General features: G+C 56.4%; 1 protein-coding gene across 1 annotated transcript in view; it reads left to right on the forward strand.

The window, feature by feature from the left end:
• ccdc22 (coiled-coil domain containing 22) overlaps window positions 1-17,772 on the forward strand; it is a 30,490-nt gene extending 12,718 nt beyond the window's left edge. The window contains exons 4-7 of the mRNA XM_038782354.1: window positions 762-843; window positions 14,318-14,487; window positions 17,082-17,288; window positions 17,614-17,772. Of these exons, the coding sequence (XP_038638282.1) occupies window positions 762-843; window positions 14,318-14,487; window positions 17,082-17,288; window positions 17,614-17,724 (570 nt within the window). The 3' untranslated portion in view covers window positions 17,725-17,772. The remainder of the gene's footprint in view (window positions 1-761; window positions 844-14,317; window positions 14,488-17,081; window positions 17,289-17,613) is intronic.
• The last annotated feature ends 3,227 nt before the right edge of the window (window positions 17,773-20,999 follow it).

The following is a 20,999-nucleotide window of genomic DNA, read 5'->3' on the forward strand; positions in this document are numbered from 1 at the left end:
CATTCCCACTGCCCCCTCTCCGGGGTGAACCCCCACATTCCCACTGCCCCCTCGCCGGGGTGTACCCCCACATTCCCACTGCCGCCTCTTCCGGGGTGAACCCCCACATTCCCACTGCCCCATCTCCGGGGTGAACCCCCACATTCCCACTGCCTCCTCTCCGGGGTGAACCCCCACATTCCCACTGCCTCCTCTCCGGGGTGAACCCCCACATTCCCGCTGCCCCCTCTCCGGGGTGAACCCCCACATTCCCACTGCCCCCCTCCGGGGTGAACCCCCACATTCCCACTGCCCCCTCTCCCGGGTGAACCCCCACATTCCCACTGCCTCCTCTGCGGGGTGAACCACCACATTCCCACTGCCCCCCTCCGGGGTGAACCCCCACATTCCCACTGCCCCCTCTCCCGGGTGAACCCCCACATTCCCACTGCCTCCTCTCCGGGGTGAACCCCCGCATTCCCACTGCCTCATCTCCCGGGTGAACCCCCACATTCCCACTGCCCCCCTCCGGGGTGAACCCCCACATTCCCACTGCCCCCCTCTGGGGTGAACCCCCACATTCCCGCAGCTCCCTCTCTGTCTCCTCTGTACTGAATGTGTATCTCTCTAATTCGAGATTGATCGCTCTGAATTCGCGGAAACCGTCATCAAAAGTTCGAGAAGCCACATTGCGAAAAGCAGGGGTTATAACTTCCTGTTCACTTTGTTACAGAACTCCCGTCTGATGCAGAGGTTATAACTTCCTTTTCACTTTGTTACAGAGCTCCCGTCTGATGCAGAGGTTCGCACCTCAGCCCCTCAGTTTAGCTGAAAACGATTACGTTGGGAAGAAAATTCCAAAAGGTGGAGTATGTTCATTAACAACCTGGTGACATCCCTCCCGCAACAGTGAAATGCATTAGTGCGGTTTAGCTAGACTTTAGACCGAATATTCATGATCTTTACACATGCCTTTAGTGCGGTATGTAAACAGACTCTGTGGACTGTCGGGCCGCAGTGCGGTATGTAAACAGACTCTGTGGACTGGGCTGCAGTGCGGTATTTAAACAGACTCTGTGGACTGGGCCGCAGTGCGGTATGTAAACAGACTCTGTGGACTGGGCCGCAGTGCGGTATGTAAACAGACTCTGTGGACTGGGCTGCAGTGCGGTATTTAAACAGACTCTGTAGGCTGGGCTGCAGTGCGGTATGTAAACAGACTCTGTAGACTGGGCTGCAGTGCGGTATTTAAACAGACTCTGTAGACTGGGCTGCAGTGCGGTATTTAAACAGACTCTGTGGACAATCGGGCCGCAGTGCGGTATTTAAACAGACTCTGTGGACTGGGCCGCAGTGCGGTATGTAAACAGACTCTGGACTGGGCCGCAGTGCGGTATGTAAACAGACTCTGTAGACTGGGCTGCAGTGCGGTATTTAAACAGACTCTGTGGACAATCGGGCCGCAGTGCGACATTTAAACAGACTCTGTAGGCTGGGCTGCAGTGCGGTATGTAAACAGACTCTGTGGACTGTCGGGCCGCAGTGCGGTATTTAAACAGACTCTGTAGACTGGGCTGCAGTGCGGTATTTAAACAGACTCTGTAGACTGGGCTGCAGTGCGGTATTTAAACAGACTCTGTGGACTGTCGGGCCGCAGTGCGGTATTTAAACAGACTCTGTGGACTGGGCCGCAGTGCGGTATGTAAACAGACTCTGTGGACTGGGCCGCAGTGCGGTATTTAAACAGACTCTGTGGACTGGGCCGCAGTGCGGTATGTAAACAGACTCTGTGGACTGGGCCGCAGTGCGGTATGTAAACAGACTCTGTAGGCTGGGCCGCAGTGCGGTATGTAAACAGACTCTGTAGGCTGGGCCGCAGTGCGGTATGTAAACAGACTCTGTAGGCTGGGCCGCAGTGCGATATGTAAACAGACTCTGTAGACTGGGCTGCAGTGCGGTATTTAAACAGACTCTGTGGACTGTCGGGCCGCAGTGCGGTATTTAAACAGACTCTGTGGACTGTCGGGCTGCAGTGCGGTATGTAAACAGACTCTGTAGACTGGGCCGCAGTGCGGTATGTAAACAGACTCTGTGGACTGTCGGGCCGCAGTGCGGTATGTAAACAGACTCTGTGGACTGTCGGGCCGCAGTGCGGTATTTAAACAGCCTCTGTAGACTGGGCTGCAGTGCGGTATTTAAACAGACTCTGTAGGTTGGGCTGCAGTGCGGTATGTAAACAGACACTGTGGACTGTCGGGCTGCAGTGCGGTATTTAAACAGACTCTGTGGCCTGTCGGGCTGCAGTGCGGTATTTAAACAGACTCTGTGGCCTGTCGGGCTGCAGTGCGGTATTTAAACAGACTCTGTGGACTGTCGGGCTGCAGTGCGGTATGTAAACAGACTCTGTGGACTGTCGGGCCGCAGTGCGGTATTTAAACAGACTCTGTGGACTGTCGGGCCGCAGTGCGGTATTTAAACAGACTCTGTGGACTGGGCCGCAGTGCGGTATGTAAACAGACTCTGTAGGCTGGGCTGCAGTGCGGTATTTAAACAGACTCTGTAGACTGGGCTGCAGTGCGGTATGTAAACAGACTCTGTGGACTGGGCCGCAGTGCGGTATGTAAACAGACTCTGTGGACTGTCGGGCCGCAGTGCGGTATTTAAACAGACTCTGTGGACTGGGCCGCAGTGCGGTATGTAAACAGACTCTGTGGACTGTCGGGCCGCAGTGCGGTATTTAAACAGACTCTGTGGACTGTCGGGCCGCAGTGCGGTATTTAAACAGACTCTGTGGACTGGGCCGCAGTGCGGTATGTAAACAGACTCTGTAGGCTGGGCTGCAGTGCGGTATTTAAACAGACTCTGTAGACTGGGCTGCAGTGCGGTATGTAAACAGACTCTGTGGACTGGGCTGCAGTGCGGTATGTAAACAGACTCTGTGGACTGGGCTGCAGTGCGGTATTTAAACAGACTCTGTGGACTGTCGGGCCGCAGTGCGGTATTTAAACAGACTCTGTAGACTGGGCCGCAGTGCGGTATGTAAACAGACTCTAGACTGGGCTGCAGTGCGGTATTTAAACAGACTCTGTAGACTGGGCTGCAGTGCGGTATTTAAACAGACACTGTGGACTGTCGGGCTGCAGTGCGGTATTTAAACAGACTCTGTGGACTGTCAGGCCGCAGTGCGGTATGTAAACAGACTCTGTAGGCTGGGCCGCAGTGCGGTATGTAAACAGACTCTGTAGGCTGGGCCGCAGTGCGGTATGTAAACAGACTCTGTGGACTGTCGGGCCGCAGTGCGGTATGTAAACAGACTCTGTAGGCTGGGCCGCAGTGCGGTATGTAAACAGACTCTGTGGACTGTCGGGCCGCAGTGCGGTATGTAAACAGACTCTGTGGACTGTCGGGCTGCAGTGCGGTATGTAAACAGACTCTGTGGACTGTCGGGCTGCAGTGCGGTATGTAAACAGACTCTGTAGGCTGGGCCGCAGTGCGGTATTTAAACAGACTCTGTGGACTGTCGGGCCGCAGTGCGGTATGTAAACAGACTCTGTGGACTGTCGGGCTGCAGTGCGGTATGTAAACAGACTCTGTGGACTGTCGGGCCGCAGTGCGGTATTTAAACAGACTCTGTGGACTGTCGGGCCGCAGTGCGGTATGTAAACAGACTCTGTGGACTGTCGGGCCGCAGTGCGGTATTTAAACAGACTCTGTAGGTTGGGCCGCAGTGCGGTATGTAAACAGACTGTGGACTGTCGGGCCGCAGTGCGGTATTTAAACAGACTCTGTAGACTGTCGGGCCGCAGTGCGGTATGTAAACAGACTCTGTGGACTGTCGGGCCGCAGTGCGGTATTTAAACAGACTCTGTAGGTTGGGCTGCAGTGCGGTATTTAAACAGACTCTGTAGGCTGGGCTGCAGTGCGGTATGTAAACAGACTGTGGACTGTCGGGCCGCAGTGCGGTATGTAAACAGACTCTGTAGGCTGGGCTGCAGTGCGGTATGTAAACAGACTCTGTAGGTTGGGCTGCAGTGCGGTATGTAAACAGACTCTGTAGACTGTCGGGCCGCAGTGCGGTATGTAAACAGACTCTGTAGGTTGGGCTGCAGTGCGGTATGTAAACAGACTCTGTGGACTGGGCCGCAGTGCGGTATGTAAACAGACTCTGTAGACTGTCGGGCCGCAGTGCGGTATGTAAACAGACTCTGTTGTCTGTCGGGCTGCAGTGCGGTATGTAAACAGACTCTGTGGACTGTCGGGCTGCAGTGCGGTATGTAAACAGACTCTGTGGACTGGCGGGCTGCAGTGCGGTATGTAAACAGACTCTGGACTGTCGGGCTGCAGTGCGGTATGTAAACAGACTCTGCCTGGGCCGCAGTGCGGTATTTAAACAGCCTCTGTAGACTGGGCTGCAGTGCGGTATTTAAACAGACTCTGTAGACTGGGCTGCAGTGCGATATTTGCTGAAGTCTAGGTCAGAGGCATTCAAGTCGGGCGACCCTGTCCTATACACGAGAGTCAGATATGATCGAAAGAAATCCATCAAAGATGCTAAAAGACAGTACCGGCCCAAGCTCGAGTCCCAGGCTAGCCACACGGATCCCCGCCGTCTATGGCAAGGTCTGCAAGACATAACGGGCTACAAGATGAAGGCATGTAAAATCGTCGGCTCCAACGTACCCCTCCCTGATTAGCTCAACACATTCTATGCCCACTTTGAGCAAGAGGTCAGCGAGAGCGAGCCGTCCACCCCAGAAGCCGTGAATTAGCCTGTATCTGAGATCACCACTGCAGATGTCAGAGCAGCCTTCTCGATGGTCAACCCACGGAAAGCCACTGGCCCGGATGGGGTACCCGGACGAGCACTCAGGTCTTGCCCGGATCAGCTGGTGGGGATATTCGCAGACATCTTCAACCTCTCATTACAACAATCTGAGGTCCCTATCTGCTTCAAGAAGACGACCATCAACCCTGTACCAAATAAAGCCAGGCAGCGTGCCTTAATGACTATCGTTCAGTGGCTCTGACATCCATCATCATGAAGTGCTTCAAAAGGTTAGTCATGGCACGAATCAACTCCAGCCCCCCCGGATTGCCTTGATCCACTACAGTTTGCCTACCGCTGCAACAGGTCCACAGCAGACGCCATCTCCCTGGCCCTGCACTCTACCCTGGAACACCTCGATAACAAAGGCACCTATGTCAGACTCCTATTTATCACTACAGCTCAGCCTTCAACACCATCATTCCTACGAAACTCATCTCCAAACTCCTTGGCCTCGGCTCCTCCCTCTGCGACTGGATGCTGAACTTTCTAACCCACAGGCCACAATCAGTAAGGATAGGCAACAACACCTCCTCCACGATCATCCTCAACACTGGTGCCCCACAAGGCTGTGTCCTCAGCCCCCTACTATACTCCTTATACACCTATGACTGTGTGGCCAAATTCCCCTCCACCTTGATTTTCAAATTTGCTGATGACACCAGCGTAGTGGGTCGGATTTCGAACAATGACGAGACAGAGTATAGGAATGAGATAGAGAATCTAGTGAACTGGTGCGACGACAATAATCTCTCCCTCAATGTCAACAAAACAAAGGAGATTGTCATCGACTTCAGGAAGCGTTATGAAGAACATGCCCCTGTCTACATCAATGGGAACGAAGTAGAAAGTGTCGAGAGCTTCAAGTTTTTAGGTGTACAGATCACCAACAGATCTTTATCCCCCTCCCCATGCCGACACTATAGTTAAGAAAGCCCACCAACGACTCTACTTTCTCAGAAGACTGAGGAAATTTGGCATGTCAGCTACGACACTCACCAACTTCTACAGATGCCGCATAGAAAGCATTCTTTCTGGTTGTATCACAGCTTGGTATGGAGCCTGCTCTGCCCAAGACCGCAGGAAACTACAAAAGGTTGTGAATGTAGCCCAGTCCATCACACAAACCAGCCTCCCATCCATTGACTCTGCCTACAATTCCCGCTGCCTCGGAAAGGCAGCCAGCATAATTAAGGACCCCACACACCCCGGACATACTCTCTCCCACCTCCTTCCATCAGGAAAAAGATACCAAAGTTTGAGGTCATGTACCAACCGACTCGAGAACAGCTTCTTCCCTGCTGCCATCAGACTTTTGAATGGACCTACCTCGTATTAAGTTGATCTTTTCTCTACACCTTGCTATAACTGTAACATTATATTCTGTAGTCTCTCCTTCCCTATGTACAGTATGCATTGTTTGTACAGCATGCAAGAAACAATACTTTTCACTGTCTACTAATACATGTGACAATAAATCAAATCAACAGTGTTCAATAAACATAGCTGCAAAATAGATGTTTTGTGAATTGCATCCTAACTCCACCTCATTGATAAAGACCATGGCCTCCTGTGGCTCTCGGTGTGATGGTGTCACCGTGGCCTCCTGTGGCTCTCGGTGTGATGGTGTCACCGTGGCCTCCTGTGGCTCTCGGTACCGTGGCCTCCTGTGGCTCTCGGTGTGATGGTGACACCGTGGCCTCCTGTGGCTCTCGGTGCCGTGGCCTCCTGTGGCTCTCGGTGTGATGGTGTCACCGTGGCCTCCTGTGGCTCTCGGTGTGATGGTGTCACCGTGGCCTCCTGTGGCTCTCGGTGTGATGGTGTCACCGTGGCCTCCTGTGGCTCTCGGTGCCGTGGCCTCCTGTGGCTCTCGGTGTGATGGTGACACCGTGGCCTCCTGTGGCTCTCGGTGCCGTGGTGTCACCGTGGCCTCCTGTGGCTCTCGGTGTGATGGTGTCACCGTGGCCTCCTGTGGCTCTCGGTGATGGTGACACCGTGGCCCCCTGTGGCTCTCGGTGATGGTGGCACCGTGGCCTCCTGTGGCTCTCGGTGTGATGGTGTCACCGTGGCCTCCTGTGGCTCTCGGTGTGATGGTGACACCGTGGCCTCCTGTGGCTCTCGGTGCCGTGGCCTCCTGTGGCTCTCGGTGCCGTGGTGTCACCGTGGCCTCCTGTGGCTCTCGGTGTGATGGTGTCACCGTGGCCTCCTGTGGCTCTCGGTGTGATGGTGACACCGTGGCCCCCTGTGGCTCTCGGTGCCGTGGCCTCCTGTGGCTCTCGGTGCCGTGGCCTCCTGTGGCTCTCGGTGTGATGGTGACACCGTGGCCTCCTGTGGCTCTCCGTGCCGTGGCCTCCTGTGGCTCTCGGTGTGATGGTGACACCGTGGCCTCCTGTGGCTCTCGGTGCCGTGGCCTCCTGTGGCTCTCGGTGTGATGGTGACACCGTGGCCTCCTGTGGCTCTCGGTGCCGTGGCCTCCTGTGGCTCTCGGTGCCGTGGCCTCCTGTGGCTCTCGGTGTGATGGTGACACCGTGGCCCCCTGTGGCTCTCGGTGCCGTGGTGTCACCGTGGCCTCCTGTGGCTCTCGGTGTGATGGTGACACCGTGGCCTCCTGTGGCTCTCGGTGCCGTGGCCTCCTGTGGCTCTCGGTGCCGTGGTGTCACCGTGGCCTCCTGTGGCTCTCGGTGTGATGGTGACACCGTGGCCTCCTGTGGCTCTCGGTGCCGTGGCCTCCTGTGGCTCTCGGTGCCGTGGCCTCCTGTGGCTCTCGGTGTGATGATGTCACCGTGGCCTCCTGTGGCTCTCGGTGTGATGGTGTCACCGTGGCCTCCTGTGGCTCTCGGTGTGATGGTGACACCGTGGCCTCCTGTGGCTCTCGGTGCCGTGGCCTCCTGTGGCTCTCGGTGTGATGGTGTCACCGTGGCCTCCTGTGGCTCTCGGTGTGATGGTGACACCGTGGCCTCCTGTGGCTCTCGGTGTGATGGTGTCACCGTGGCCTCCTGTGGCTCTCTGTGCCGTGGCCTCCTGTGGCTCTCGGTGTGATGGTGACACCGTGGCCTCCTGTGGCTCTCGGTGTAATGGTGACACCGTGGCCTCCTGTGGCTCTCGGTGCCGTGGCCTCCTGTGGCTCTCGGTGTGATGGTGTCACCGTGGCCTCCTGTGGCTCTCGGTGTGATGGTGACACCGTGGCCTCCTGTGGCTCTCGGTGCCGTGGTGTCACCGTGGCCTCCTGTGGCTCTCGGTATGATGGTGACACCGTGGCCTCCTGTGGCTCTCGGTGCCGTGGTGTCACCGTGGCCTCCTGTGGCTCTCGGTGTGATGGTGACACCGTGGCCTCCTGTGGCTCTCGGTGCCGTGGCCTCCTGTGGCTCTCGGTATGATGGTGTCACCGTGGCCTCCTGTGGCTCTCGGTGCCGTGGCCGCCTCTGGCTCTCGGTGTAATGGTGACACCGTGGCCTCCTGTGGCTCTCGGTGTGATGGTGACACCGTGGCCTCCTGTGGCTCTCGGTGTGATGGTGACACCGTGGCCTCCTGTGGCTCTCGGTGCCGTGGTGTCACCGTGGCCTCCTGTGGCTCTCGGTGTGATGGTGTCACCGTGGCCTCCTGTGGCTCTCGGTGTGATGGTGACACCGTGGCCTCCTGTGGCTCTCGGTGCCGTGGCCTCCTGTGGCTCTCGGTGTGATGGTGACACCGTGGCCTCCTGTGGCTCTCGGTGTGATGGTGTCACCGTGGCCTCCTGTGCCTCTCGGTGTGATGGTGTCACCGTGGCCCCCTGTGGCTCTCGGTGTGATGGTGACACCGTGGCCTCCTGTGGCTCTCGGTGCCGTGGCCTCCTGTGGTTCTCGGTGTGATGGTGTCACCGTGGCCTCCTGTGGCTCTCGGTGTGATGGTGTCACCGTGGCCTCCTGTGGCTCTCGGTGTGATGGTGTCACCGTGGCCTCCTGTGCCTCTCGGTGTGATGGTGTCACCGTGGCCCCCTGTGGCTCTCGGTGTGATGGTGACACCGTGGCCCCCTGTGGCTCTCGGTGCCGTGGCCTCCTGTGGCTCTCGGTGTGATGGTGACACCGTGGCCTCCTGTGGCTCTCGGTGCCGTGGTGTCACCGTGGCCTCCTGTGGCTCTCGGTGTGATGGTGACACCGTGGCCTCCTGTGGCTCTCGGTGATGGTGACACCGTGGCCTCCTGTGGCTCTCGGTGCCGTGGCCTCCTGTGGCTCTCGGTGCCGTGGCCTCCTGTGGCTCTCGGTGCCGTGGTGTCACCGTGGCCTCCTGTGGCTCTCGGTGTGATGGTGACACCGTGGCCTCCTGTGGCTCTCGGTGTGATGGTGACACCGTGGCCTCCTGTGGCTCTCGGTGCCGTGGCCTCCTGTGGCTCTCGGTGCCGTGGCCTCCTGTGGCTCTCGGTGCCGTGGTGTCACCGTGGCCTCCTGTGGCTCTCGGTGTGATGGTGTCACCGTGGCCTCCTGTGGCTCTCGGTGTGATGGTGTCACCGTGGCCTCCTGTGGCTCTCGGTGTGATGGTGACACCGTGGCCTCCTGTGCCTCTCGGTGTGATGGTGACACCGTGGCCTCCTGTGGCTCTCGGTGCCGTGGCCTCCTGTGGCTCTCGGTGTGATGGTGACACCGTGGCCTCCTGTGGCTCTCGGTGCCGTGGCCTCCTGTGGCTCTCGGTGCCGTGGCCTCCTGTGGCTCTCGGTGTGATGGTGACACCGTGGCCTCCTGTGGCTCTCGGTGCCGTGGCCTCCTGTGGCTCTCGGTGTGATGGTGACACCGTGGCCTCCTGTGCCTCTCGGTGTGATGGTGTCACCGTGGCCTCCTGTGGCTCTCGGTGTGATGGTGTCACCGTGGCCTCCTGTGGCTCTCGGTGTGATGGTGTCACCGTGGCCTCCTGTGGCTCTCGGTGCCGTGGCCTCCTGTGGCTCTCGGTGCCGTGGCCTCCTGTGGCTCTCGGTGTGATGGTGTCACCGTGGCCTCCTGTGGCTCTCGGTGCCGTGGTGTCACCGTGGCCTCCTGTGGCTCTCGGTGCCGTGGCCTCCTGTGGCTCTCGGTGTGATGGTGACACCGTGGCCTCCTGTGGCTCTCGGTGCCGTGGCCTCCTGTGGCTCTCGGTGTGATGGTGACACCGTGGCCTCCTGTGGCTCTCGGTGCCGTGGCCTCCTGTGGCTCTCGGTGTGATGGTGACACCGTGGCCTCCTGTGGCTCTCGGTGTGATGGTGACACCGTGGCCTCCTGTGGCTCTCGGTGTGATGGTGACACCGTGGCCTCCTGTGGCTCTCGGTGCCGTGGTGTCACCGTGGCCTCCTGTGGCTCTCGGTGTGATGGTGTCACCGTGGCCTCCTGTGGCTCTCGGTGTGATGGTGTCACCGTGGCCTCCTGTGGCTCTCGGTGTGATGGTGTCACCGTGGCCTCCTGTGGCTCTCGGTGTGATGGTGTCACCGTGGCCTCCTGTGGCTCTCGGTGTGATGGTGACACCGTGGCCTCCTGTGGCTCTCGGTGTGATGGTGTCACCGTGGCCTCCTGTGGCTCTCGGTGTGATGGTGACACCGTGGCCTCCTGTGGCTCTCGGTGCCGTGGCCTCCTGTGGCTCTCGGTGCCGTGGCCTCCTGTGGCTCTCTGTGCCGTGGCCTCCTGTGGCTCTCGGTGTGATGGTGTCACCGTGGCCTCCTGTGGCTCTCGGTGTGATGGTGTCACCGTGGCCTCCTGTGGCTCTCGGTGTGATGGTGTCACCGTGGCCTCCTGTGGCTCTCGGTGCCGTGGCCTCCTGTGGCTCTCGGTGCCGTGGTGTCACCGTGGCCTCCTGTGGCTCTCGGTGTGATGGTGTCACCGTGGCCTCCTGTGGCTCTCGGTGTGATGGTGTCACCGTGGCCTCCTGTGGCTCTCGGTGTGATGGTGTCACCATGGCCTCCTGTGGCTCTCGGTGCCGTGGCCTCCTGTGGCTCTCGGTGTGATGGTGTCACCGTGGCCTCCTGTGGCTCTCGGTGCCGTGGTGTCACCGTGGCCTCCTGTGGCTCTCGGTGCCGTGGCCTCCTGTGGCTCTCGGTGTGATGGTGACACCGTGGCCTCCTGTGGCTCTCGGTGTGATGGTGTCACCGTGGCCTCCTGTGGCTCTCGGTGTGATGGTGACACCGTGGCCTCCTGTGGCTCTCGGTGTGATGGTGACACCGTGGCCTCCTGTGGCTCTCGGTGCCGTGGTGGCACCGTGGCCTCCTGTGGCTCTCGGTGTGATGGTGACACCGTGGCCTCCTCTGGCTCTCGGTGTGATGGTGTCACCGTGGCCTCCTCTGGCTCTCGGTGCCGTGGCCTCCTGTGGCTCTCGGTGTGATGGTGACACCGTGGCCTCCTCTGGCTCTCGGTGTGATGGTGTCACCGTGGCCTCCTGTGGCTCTCGGTGTGATGGTGACACCGTGGCCTCCTCTGGCTCTCGGTGTGATGGTGACACCGTGGCCTCCTGTGGCTCTCGGTGTGATGGTGTCACCGTGGCCTCCTGTGGCTCTCGGTGTGATGGTGTCACCGTGGCCTCCTGTGGCTCTCGGTGCCGTGGCCTCCTGTGGCTCTCGGTGTGATGGTGACACCGTGGCCTCCTGTGGCTCTCGGTGCCGTGGCCTCCTGTGGCTCTCGGTGATGGTGACACCGTGGCCTCCTGTGGCTCTCGGTGTGATGGTGTCACCGTGGCCTCCTGTGGCTCTCGGTGCCGTGGTGTCACCGTGGCCTCCTGTGGCTCTCGGTGTGATGGTGTCACCGTGGCCTCCTGTGCCTCTCGGTGTGATGGTGACACCGTGGCCTCCTGTGGCTCTCGGTGCCGTGGCCTCCTGTGGCTCTCGGTGTGATGGTGTCACCGTGGCCTCCTGTGGCTCTCGGTGTGATGGTGTCACCGTGGCCCCCTGTGGCTCTCGGTGTGATGGTGTCACCGTGGCCTCCTGTGGCTCTCGGTGCCGTGGCCTCCTGTGGCTCTCGGTGTGATGGTGACACCGTGGCCTCCTGTGGCTCTCGGTGCCGTGGCCTCCTGTGGCTCTCGGTGTGATGGTGACACCGTGGCCTCCTGTGGCTCTCGGTGCCGTGGCCTCCTGTGGCTCTCGGTGCCGTGGTGTCACCGTGGCCTCCTGTGGCTCTCGGTGCCGTGGCCTCCTGTGGCTCTCGGTGCCGTGGTGTCACCGTGGCCTCCTGTGGCCTCCTGTGGCTCTCGGTGCCGTGGTGTCACCGTGGCCTCCTGTGGCTCTCGGTGTGATGGTGTCACCGTGGCCTCCTGTGGCTCTCGGTGTGATGGTGACACCGTGGCCTCCTGTGGCTCTCGGTGTGATGGTGTCACCGTGGCCTCCTGTGGCTCTCGGTGTGATGGTGTCACCGTGGCCTCCTGTGGCTCTCGGTGTGATGGTGACACCGTGGCCTCCTGTGGCTCTCGGTGTGATGGTGTCACCGTGGCCTCCTGTGGCTCTCGGTGTGATGGTGTCACCGTGGCCTCCTGTGGCTCTCGGTGCCGTGGTGTCACCGTGGCCTCCTGTGGTTCTCGGTGTGATGGTGTCACCGTGGCCTCCTGTGGCTCTCGGTGTCGTGGCCTCCTGTGGCTCTCGGTGTGATGGTGACACCGTGGCCTCCTGTGGCTCTCGGTGCCGTGGTGTCACCGTGGCCCCCTGTGGCTCTCGGTGTGATGGTGACACCGTGGCCTCCTGTGGCTCTCGGTGCCGTGGCCTCCTGTGGCTCTCGGTGATGGTGACACCGTGGCCTCCTGTGGCTCTCGGTGTGATGGTGTCACCGTGGCCTCCTGTGGCTCTCGGTGCCGTGGTGTCACCGTGGCCTCCTGTGGCTCTCGGTGTGATGGTGTCACCGTGGCCTCCTGTGCCTCTCGGTGTGATGGTGACACCGTGGCCTCCTGTGGCTCTCGGTGCCGTGGCCTCCTGTGGCTCTCGGTGTGATGGTGTCACCGTGGCCTCCTGTGGCTCTCGGTGTGATGGTGTCACCGTGGCCCCCTGTGGCTCTCGGTGTGATGGTGTCACCGTGGCCTCCTGTGGCTCTCGGTGCCGTGGCCTCCTGTGGCTCTCGGTGTGATGGTGTCACCGTGGCCTCCTGTGGCTCTCGGTGTGATGGTGTCACCGTGGCCTCCTGTGGCTCTCGGTGCCGTGGTGTCACCGTGGCCTCCTGTGGCTCTCGGTGTGATGGTGACACCGTGGCCTCCTGTGGCTCTCGGTGCCGTGGCCTCCTGTGGCTCTCGGTGTGATGGTGACACCGTGGCCTCCTGTGGCTCTCGGTGCCGTGGCCTCCTGTGGCTCTCGGTGCCGTGGTGTCACCGTGGCCTCCTGTGGCTCTCGGTGCCGTGGCCTCCTGTGGCTCTCGGTGCCGTGGTGTCACCGTGGCCTCCTGTGGCTCTCGGTGCCGTGGTGACACCGTGGCCTCCTGTGGCTCTCGGTGTGATGGTGTCACCGTGGCCTCCTGTGGCTCTCGGTGTGATGGTGTCACCGTGGCCTCCTGTGGCTCTCGGTGTGATGGTGACACCGTGGCCTCCTGTGGCTCTCGGTGCCGTGGCCTCCTGTGCCTCTCGGTGTGATGGTGTCACCGTGGCCTCCTGTGGCTCTCGGTGCCGTGGCCTCCTGTGGCTCTCGGTGCCGTGGTGTCACCGTGGCCTCCTGTGGCTCTCGGTGTGATGGTGACACCGTGGCCTCCTGTGGCTCTCGGTGCCGTGGCCTCCTGTGCCTCTCGGTGTGATGGTGTCACCGTGGCCTCCTGTGGCTCTCGGTGCCGTGGCCTCCTGTGGCTCTCGGTGCCGTGGTGTCACCGTGGCCTCCTGTGGCTCTCGGTGCCGTGGCCTCCTGTGGCTCTCGGTGCCGTGGCCTCCTGTGGCTCTCGGTGCCGTGGTGTCACCGTGGCCTCCTGTGGCTCTCGGTGTGATGGTGACACCGTGGCCTCCTGTGGCTCTCTGTGCCGTGGTGTCACCGTGGCTTCCTGTGGCTCTCGGTGCCGTGGCCTCCTGTGGCTCTCGGTGCCGTGGCCTCCTGTGGCTCTCGGTGTGATGGTGTCACCGTGGCCTCCTGTGGCTCTCGGTGTGATGGTGACACCGTGGCCTCCTGTGGCTCTCGGTGCCGTGGTGTCACCGTGGCCTCCTGTGGCTCTCGGTGTGATGGTGTCACCGTGGCCTCCTGTGGCTCTCGGTGCCGTGGCCTCCTGTGGCTCTCGGTGCCGTGGCCTCCTGTGGCTCTCGGTGCCGTGGTGTCACCGTGGCCTCCTGTGGCTCTCGGTGTGATGGTGACACCGTGGCCTCCTGTGGCTCTCGGTGCCGTGGCCTCCTGTGGCTCTCGGTGTGATGGTGGCACCATGGCCTCCTGTGGCTCTCGGTGTGATGGTGGCACCGTGGCCTCCTGTGGCTCTCGGTGTGATGGTGGCACCGTGGCCTCCTGTGGCTCTCGGTGCCGTGGTGGCACCGTGGCCTCCTGTGGCTCTCCTGTACGATGTGTTTAGTTATTTCCGCTCACCATCCCATTCTGAGTTGCGTTGTGCTGACAGCAGATGATATCTTTGTCTTACTCTGCAGAGGTGAAGCAGTATTATGATCACTACCTGCCTCCTGTCACTGCCCAGCTCTGCCACCAGTATGTCACCGCTGCCTCACTGCTGGAACGAGCTGCCACTGATGTAAGTGCTGTTCAGGAGTGGGAGATGGAGTGGAACAGCCAAGGCCTGATGTCTCGTCTTTCCCCTGCGGTATGTCCAAGTGGAAATGTTCCACACTCTCTTTAAGTAAAATGCAGTGGTTTCAGCAGCCAGTGGATGGGAGAGAGTCCAGCTCTATATAAAGAAAGACTTGTATTTATATAGTTTTTTTCACTATCACCAAGGCACTTTGCAACCAACGATGGGCATACGTAGAAAATAGAAGCAGGAGGCGGCCATTCGGCCCTTCGAGCTTGCTACACCATGATGATGGCTGATCATCAAGTTCAATACCCTGATCTTACCCCCCCCCCCCCCCCCACCCCACACACACCCATTGATCCCTTTAGCTCCAAGAGCTATATCTTAGTTCCTTCTTGAAATGACACAACATTTTAGCCTCAATTACTTTCTGTGGGAGTGAATTCCACAGATTCCCCGCTCTCTGGGTGAAGAAATTTCTCCTTACCTCAGTCCTAAAAGGTTTACCCCTTATCCTCAAACTAAGGCCCCTCGTTCTGGACTCCCCCACCATCAGGAACATTCTTTCTGAATCTACCCTGTCTAATCCTGTTAGAAATTTATAAGTTTCTATGAGATCCCTTCTCACTCTTCAAACTTCAATTAATATAATCCTAACCGATTCAGTGTCTCCTCATATGACAGTCCCACCATCCCAAGAATCAGCCTGGTAAACCTTTGCTGCTCTCCCTTCATCGCAAGAACATCCTTCCTCAGGTAAAGACTCCAAATCTTCACACAATACTCCAGGTGTGGGCTCATTAATGCCCTAGACAATTACAGTGAAACATCTCTATTCCTATGCTCAAATGCCTTCTTTACTGCCGGCTGTATCTGCATGCCTACTTTCAGCAACTGATGCACGAGGACACCAAGGTCTCGCTGAGTATCCGCCTCTCTCAATTTACACCCATTCAAATAATAATCTGCCTGCCTATTTTTGCTACCGAAGCAGATAGCCTCACATTTATCCACATTATACTGTATCTGCCATGCATGTACCCACTCACTCAGCCTGTCCAAATCCCGCTGAACCATCTCTGCATCCTCCTCACAGCTCACCCTCTCACCCAGCTTTGGAGATAATACATTTAGTTCCCTCGTCCAAATCATTCATGTATAACGTGAACATTTGGGGTTCCAGCACAGATCATTAGTATATAAAATCTATATGTTCATATATACAGACCATTCTCGCCAGCTAACCGTACAATTCCAATTGCACCAGTACAAACTATTTCCACTTGTCATGCTAACAAAATGCTTGATGCTGGGAATTCTGAGTAATTTCCAATCATCCGAATACTGGGAATTAGTCTGGGTGACTCTCCTCTGAACCCTTTCCTAAACCTCACTCTCACCCACCTTGTGAAGTGGCCAAAACTGAACACTCCATTCCCAGTGAGGTTTGGTCAGGATGTTGTCCAGGCTCCGTCTTGTCCCGGGAATGTCCCAGTCATCCTGGGTCTTCAAGTGGATACACATTGGCTGAATAAGAGGAAGCAGAGAGTAAGGGTCAGTGGGTATTGTTGGTGCTGGAGGAAGGTTTGTTGTGGGATTCCCCAGGGGTCGGTATTGGGATCTTGCTTTTCCTGATCGTTATTGATGACCCAGTGTGCAGGGGACAATTTCAAAGTTTGCAGATGGCCCACAGAATACAAGAGCAAGGAGGTCAGGCTAAACTTATAGAGAAACTAGTTAGACCTCGGCTGGAATATTGTGCACAGTTCTGGGAGCCACGCTATAGGAAGGATGTGAACTTAGTCGAGAGAGTGCAGAAGGTTTACGGGAATGCCTCCTGTAACATGAGAAACTTCAGTGATGAGGATAGATTGGAGAGGTTGGGACTGTTCCCCTTGGAGAGGAGGAGGAGGAGATTTAATAGAGATGTTTATCGTGAGGGAGCTGGACAGAGTAGACGGGGAGAAACCATTCCCGCTCGGGATTCAAGGTGATTTTCAAAAGAAGAAAATGAGATGTCAGAAGAAACTTGAAATGAAAATGGCTTATTGTCACGAGTAGGCTTCAAATGAAGTTACTGTGAAAAGCCCCTAGTCGCCACATTCCGGCGCCTGTTCGGGGAGGCTGGTACGGGAAACTTTCTCACCCAGCGAATGGTTGGGGTCTGGGTCGCACGGCCTGGAGGTGTGGTGGAGGCAGGTTTAATCAAGGTGTTTGAGAGGGTGGCGATGACTGAACAGTCAAACTGTGTTCGGGGGGGGTAGGGGAAAGGCAGGGGAATAGCACTGAGTCACAATGCTCGTTTGGAGGGCCGGTGCAGACACGATGGGCTGATTGGCCTTCTGTGCCATACTATAACTTCCCAAATCTCAGCCCACCACCTTTAATACTGGTCCTAGAGCTGGAGACGCTTCCTGTACCATTGAGTGGAATCTTCAAAGGAATCTGTGGTGTTGGATTGAGGTTGGGACCTTTGTGTTGACCAGCAGCATCCGAACGTTCTCTATTGCTGCCAGTGTCTTCTGATCAGCCTGCCTTGCGTTAGGATTTCTCCTTCTGGTTTCACGTTGCTGGTTTGAGTGCTTCATGCATATTGTAAACTGTTCCTTCTTTCAAAAAGCTTTTCAGCTCACCCCCCCCCCCCCTTTTTTTTTCCCCCCCAGGAATATAAAGCAAGAAAAATGCAGCGACTCCAGAAACGGATTCAGGAGCATTTACAACAGAATGTCCAACTCGGCCACGGGGCACAGAATTCGCTGTCTGCAGACCCTGATCTGACGCACATCCTCCAATCCTACAGCACTGGAAAGGCGGCCCCTAGCCCCAAAGGGTCCCGCTTCACCCACACGGAGAAATTCACCTTCACAGAGGTAAGGACGGGGTTTCCCCCCACAAGATACTTGCACTGTGGACTGGGCGAGGGAGTTGGACTTCCTGCAGCTGATTCATCCCGGGCAGCGTGTGCGGAAGGTCCAGTCGGTGACATACATCACCAGCTGACCTGACTTTCTCTGTGCTGACCCCTGCTCTTCCCTCAGACTGATTTGTAAAGAATAATGGCTACACGGGAGTGTGAGGGGACTGTGAACGTTCTTTCTGCTGCAGCATGTTGGTTGTCCCACGCTCGCCCGTAACTCTTCACTGGTTTGAGTTCCTTGTGTCCCATTCTCTGTCCCTCTGCTTGTTTTTTCCCAGGAGGCTGAGCAGATGGCACGTCAGCTGGTGGTTGCTGGGAACACTTTATCATCACGGGAAGCTGAGGAGGTGAGCAGCCGGTTGTCTATTGCCTGTGCAGATACAGTTTGATAACAATGTACTCATTGGTGCAACGGGCAGGCAAGCTGCAAATTCAACAGCACTGCTATATTTTGGTGTGGAATATGCGGGAATTTTCCCCGAGGTTCCACGGGATGTGGGTGTCGGGGGTCAAGGCCAGCATTTGTTGCTTATCCCTAATTGCCCTTTGAACTAAGTGTCACTCGGCCATTTCAGAGGAGCAGTTCAGAGTCGGCACATTGCTGAGGGTCTCTGGTGACGTGGAGGTCAGACCGGGTAAGGACGGCTGATTTCGTCCCCTAAAGGGGCCTTGCTGAACCCGCTGTGTGTTTACAACAATCGGTGATAGTTTCACGCTCACCATTACTGATAAAAGCGCTCAATTCCAGATTTTGTGTTGCCGTGTGGGATTTGAACCACGTCCCCGGAACATTAAACTGGGTCTTGGTTATGGGTCCAGCGATATTACCGCCACACTACCCTCTATAATCCAACACGCAACAAAATAAACTTCAGTAAAAGTAAAATGCTGCGGGTGCTGGAAATCTAGAAATAGAAATGTCACCTTCCCTTTCTGCCACTGACTGCATCTTCAAACGTCCTTCTCGCTGCCATTAACACTTGTTATAGGCCAGGGGGGAGAACCCCAAAGTGTATCATGGAGTTCACCTGACCCACACGTTTTACTAGATTGTGGTATGGGGAGCACACGGCCCACTCTACAGGGGTGGTACAGCAGAAATGGAAAAGTATTTTTTAAAGCAAAACAATGTTTATTCTATGAACTCAAGTTAACCTTTTTAAAACATACAGTGAATATCTTAGCCACCATTAATTCAAATACACCCCTCAAAGAATACAACACTAAGTAATACTTTAAGCTTTCCTTTTTAACATCCATATGACTTAAAAACAAAACCTTTATCAGAAGCACATCAGGTTAAAGTCACTACTGAGAACATTTATAATTCTGAATTCACCAAATGATCAAGCGATAGTCTTTTGATGGCAGAGAGAACAGCTGCTCTGTCTGGCTTCAGCTCCAACACTGAAAATGAAACTAAACCACACCCTGCAGCACACAGCCTAAATGAAAGTAAAAAGCTGACACAGCCTAGCTCCACTCACTCTCTGACATCACTGCAGTAGTAAACACCCATTTCTTAAAGGTACTCTCACATGACACACTATTCTTGTGACCTACACGTCTCTCCTAGCTCCCACCTAGGGTTTTTACTCTGAAACTGTATCGAATCCACCACCATTGCTCCCCCTCTTTCGCTCTGTAGATGAGCCATAGGGATTTGAAATGTTTACTCTCCTTTCTCTCCACAAAAGCTGCCAGACCCGCAGTTTCCCAGCGTTATTCTGTTTTTATTTCGGCTTTTGATGAAAGGCTGGTCCTGGGACGAAAGCAAACGCTCAAATAAACACCATAATAATGAGGGAAAGAATGACTGAATGACCTTTTGCTCGTTGGTAGGCTTGGGAAATCTTTAACTGAATGCAAAAGGTTGAGAGGAAAGTGAATGATGATTCTCACAGCTGAGGGTTCTTTATCTTTGGGAAAGGGATTCGGTACTGGGAGGAGGATGTGAAATTGCAGAACCTGTGTTTCAGGGCTAGAATTTTACACTGGCAATAGGAGGGATGCAGGCCATTCAGCCCATCACACTCTCCCCACCATTCGATCGTGCATGGCCACCGGTTTCAGGTTGAACTATTTTGTTTAACACAGAATTAAGTAAACATAATCAAATGAACTGGGGGACAAATTAAAGGGACAGTCCCTTAAAGTGAAACTGTCTTAAGCAAAAAACAAATCACAAATGAAACTTGGGACATAAAACCAAATTGTGATTAATGAGGGCGATAAGGCAGCCCAGCCCCTGCAGTGCCCAAGGGGCACGGAAGGTTTCAATGGTGCCTTCCCCATATCCCTCGATCCCCTGAAAGACCAAAGATGTAACTACCCCAACCGTAAATACCTTCAGCCCTCTGGGGTAGAGCGTTTGAAAGATTCACAACCATAGAACATAGAACAGTACAGCACAGAACAGGCCCTTCGGCCCTCGATGTTGTGCCGAGCAATGATCACCCTACTCAAACCCACGTATCCACCCTATACCCGTAACCCAACAACCCCCCCTTAACCTTACTTTTTAGGACACTAAGAGCAATTTGGCCCGGCCAATCCACCTAACCCGCACATCTTTGGACTGTGGGAGGAAACCGGAGCACCCGGAGGAAACCCACGCACACAGGGGGAGGACGTGCAGACTCCGCACAGACAGTGACCCAGCCGGGAATCGAACCTGGGACCCTGGAGCTGTGAAGCATTTATGCTAACCACCATGCTACCGTGCTGCCCACCCTTTTGAGGGAAGAAATTTCTCTCCCGCGGTCTAAACGATCATCCCCTAATCCTGAGATTGTTTACTGAGGGGTGACCTGATTGAGGTGCACAAGATTATGAGGGGCATGGACAGAGTGGATAGGACAGCTGTTCCCCTTAGTTGAAGGGTCGGTTACGAGGGGACACAAGTTTAAGGTGAGGAGCAGGAGGTTTAGGGGGGATTTGAGGGAAATCCCTTTTACCCAGAGGGTGGTGACGGTCTGGAATGCACTGCCTGGGAAAGTGGTGCCAGGCGGGTTGCCTCACATCCTTTAAAAAGGTACCTGGATGAGTACTTGGCATATCTTAACATTCAAGGCTATGGGCTAGGTGATGGCAAATGGTATTTAGGTACAGGTCAGCTGTTTGTCATGCGTTGGTACAGACTCGATGGGCCGAAGGGCCTCTTCTGCACGGTGAGAATCTGCAAAATCCTTCTTTTAAAAATGGAAACCAAAATTGTGCGCACTGTTGTGGTTCCCAGAGAGCTGGACCAACAGGCTAATTTCCTGCATTCCTTGTACAAAATTAAAAACACATTTTCTTTGCAAACTGGAACACATCAAAAACCTTGACCAGCTGGAAAGACCCACGCAGGCACATTGGAACACTGCCTCCCACACGTTTCCCTCCAAACCACACACCATCCTGACAGCGAAATATATCGTCTGTTACTCCACTGTCACTGAGTCAAACTACCCCTAGGGGCTGAATGGGCCTCCTCCTGTCCCTGTGTGACAGGCTGGAGAGGGGCTGAATGGGCCTCCTCCTGTTCTTGTGTAACAGGCTGGAGAGGGGCTGAATGGGGCCTCCTGTTCCTGTGTAACAGGCTGGAGAGGGGCTGAATGGGCCTCCTCCTGTTCCTGTGTAACAGGCTGGAGAGGGGCTGAATGGATCTCCTCAGGCTGGA

This window comes from Scyliorhinus canicula, chromosome 21 (assembly GCF_902713615.1).
Source record: "Scyliorhinus canicula chromosome 21, sScyCan1.1, whole genome shotgun sequence".
Classification (NCBI taxonomy): Eukaryota; Metazoa; Chordata; class Chondrichthyes; order Carcharhiniformes; family Scyliorhinidae; genus Scyliorhinus; species Scyliorhinus canicula.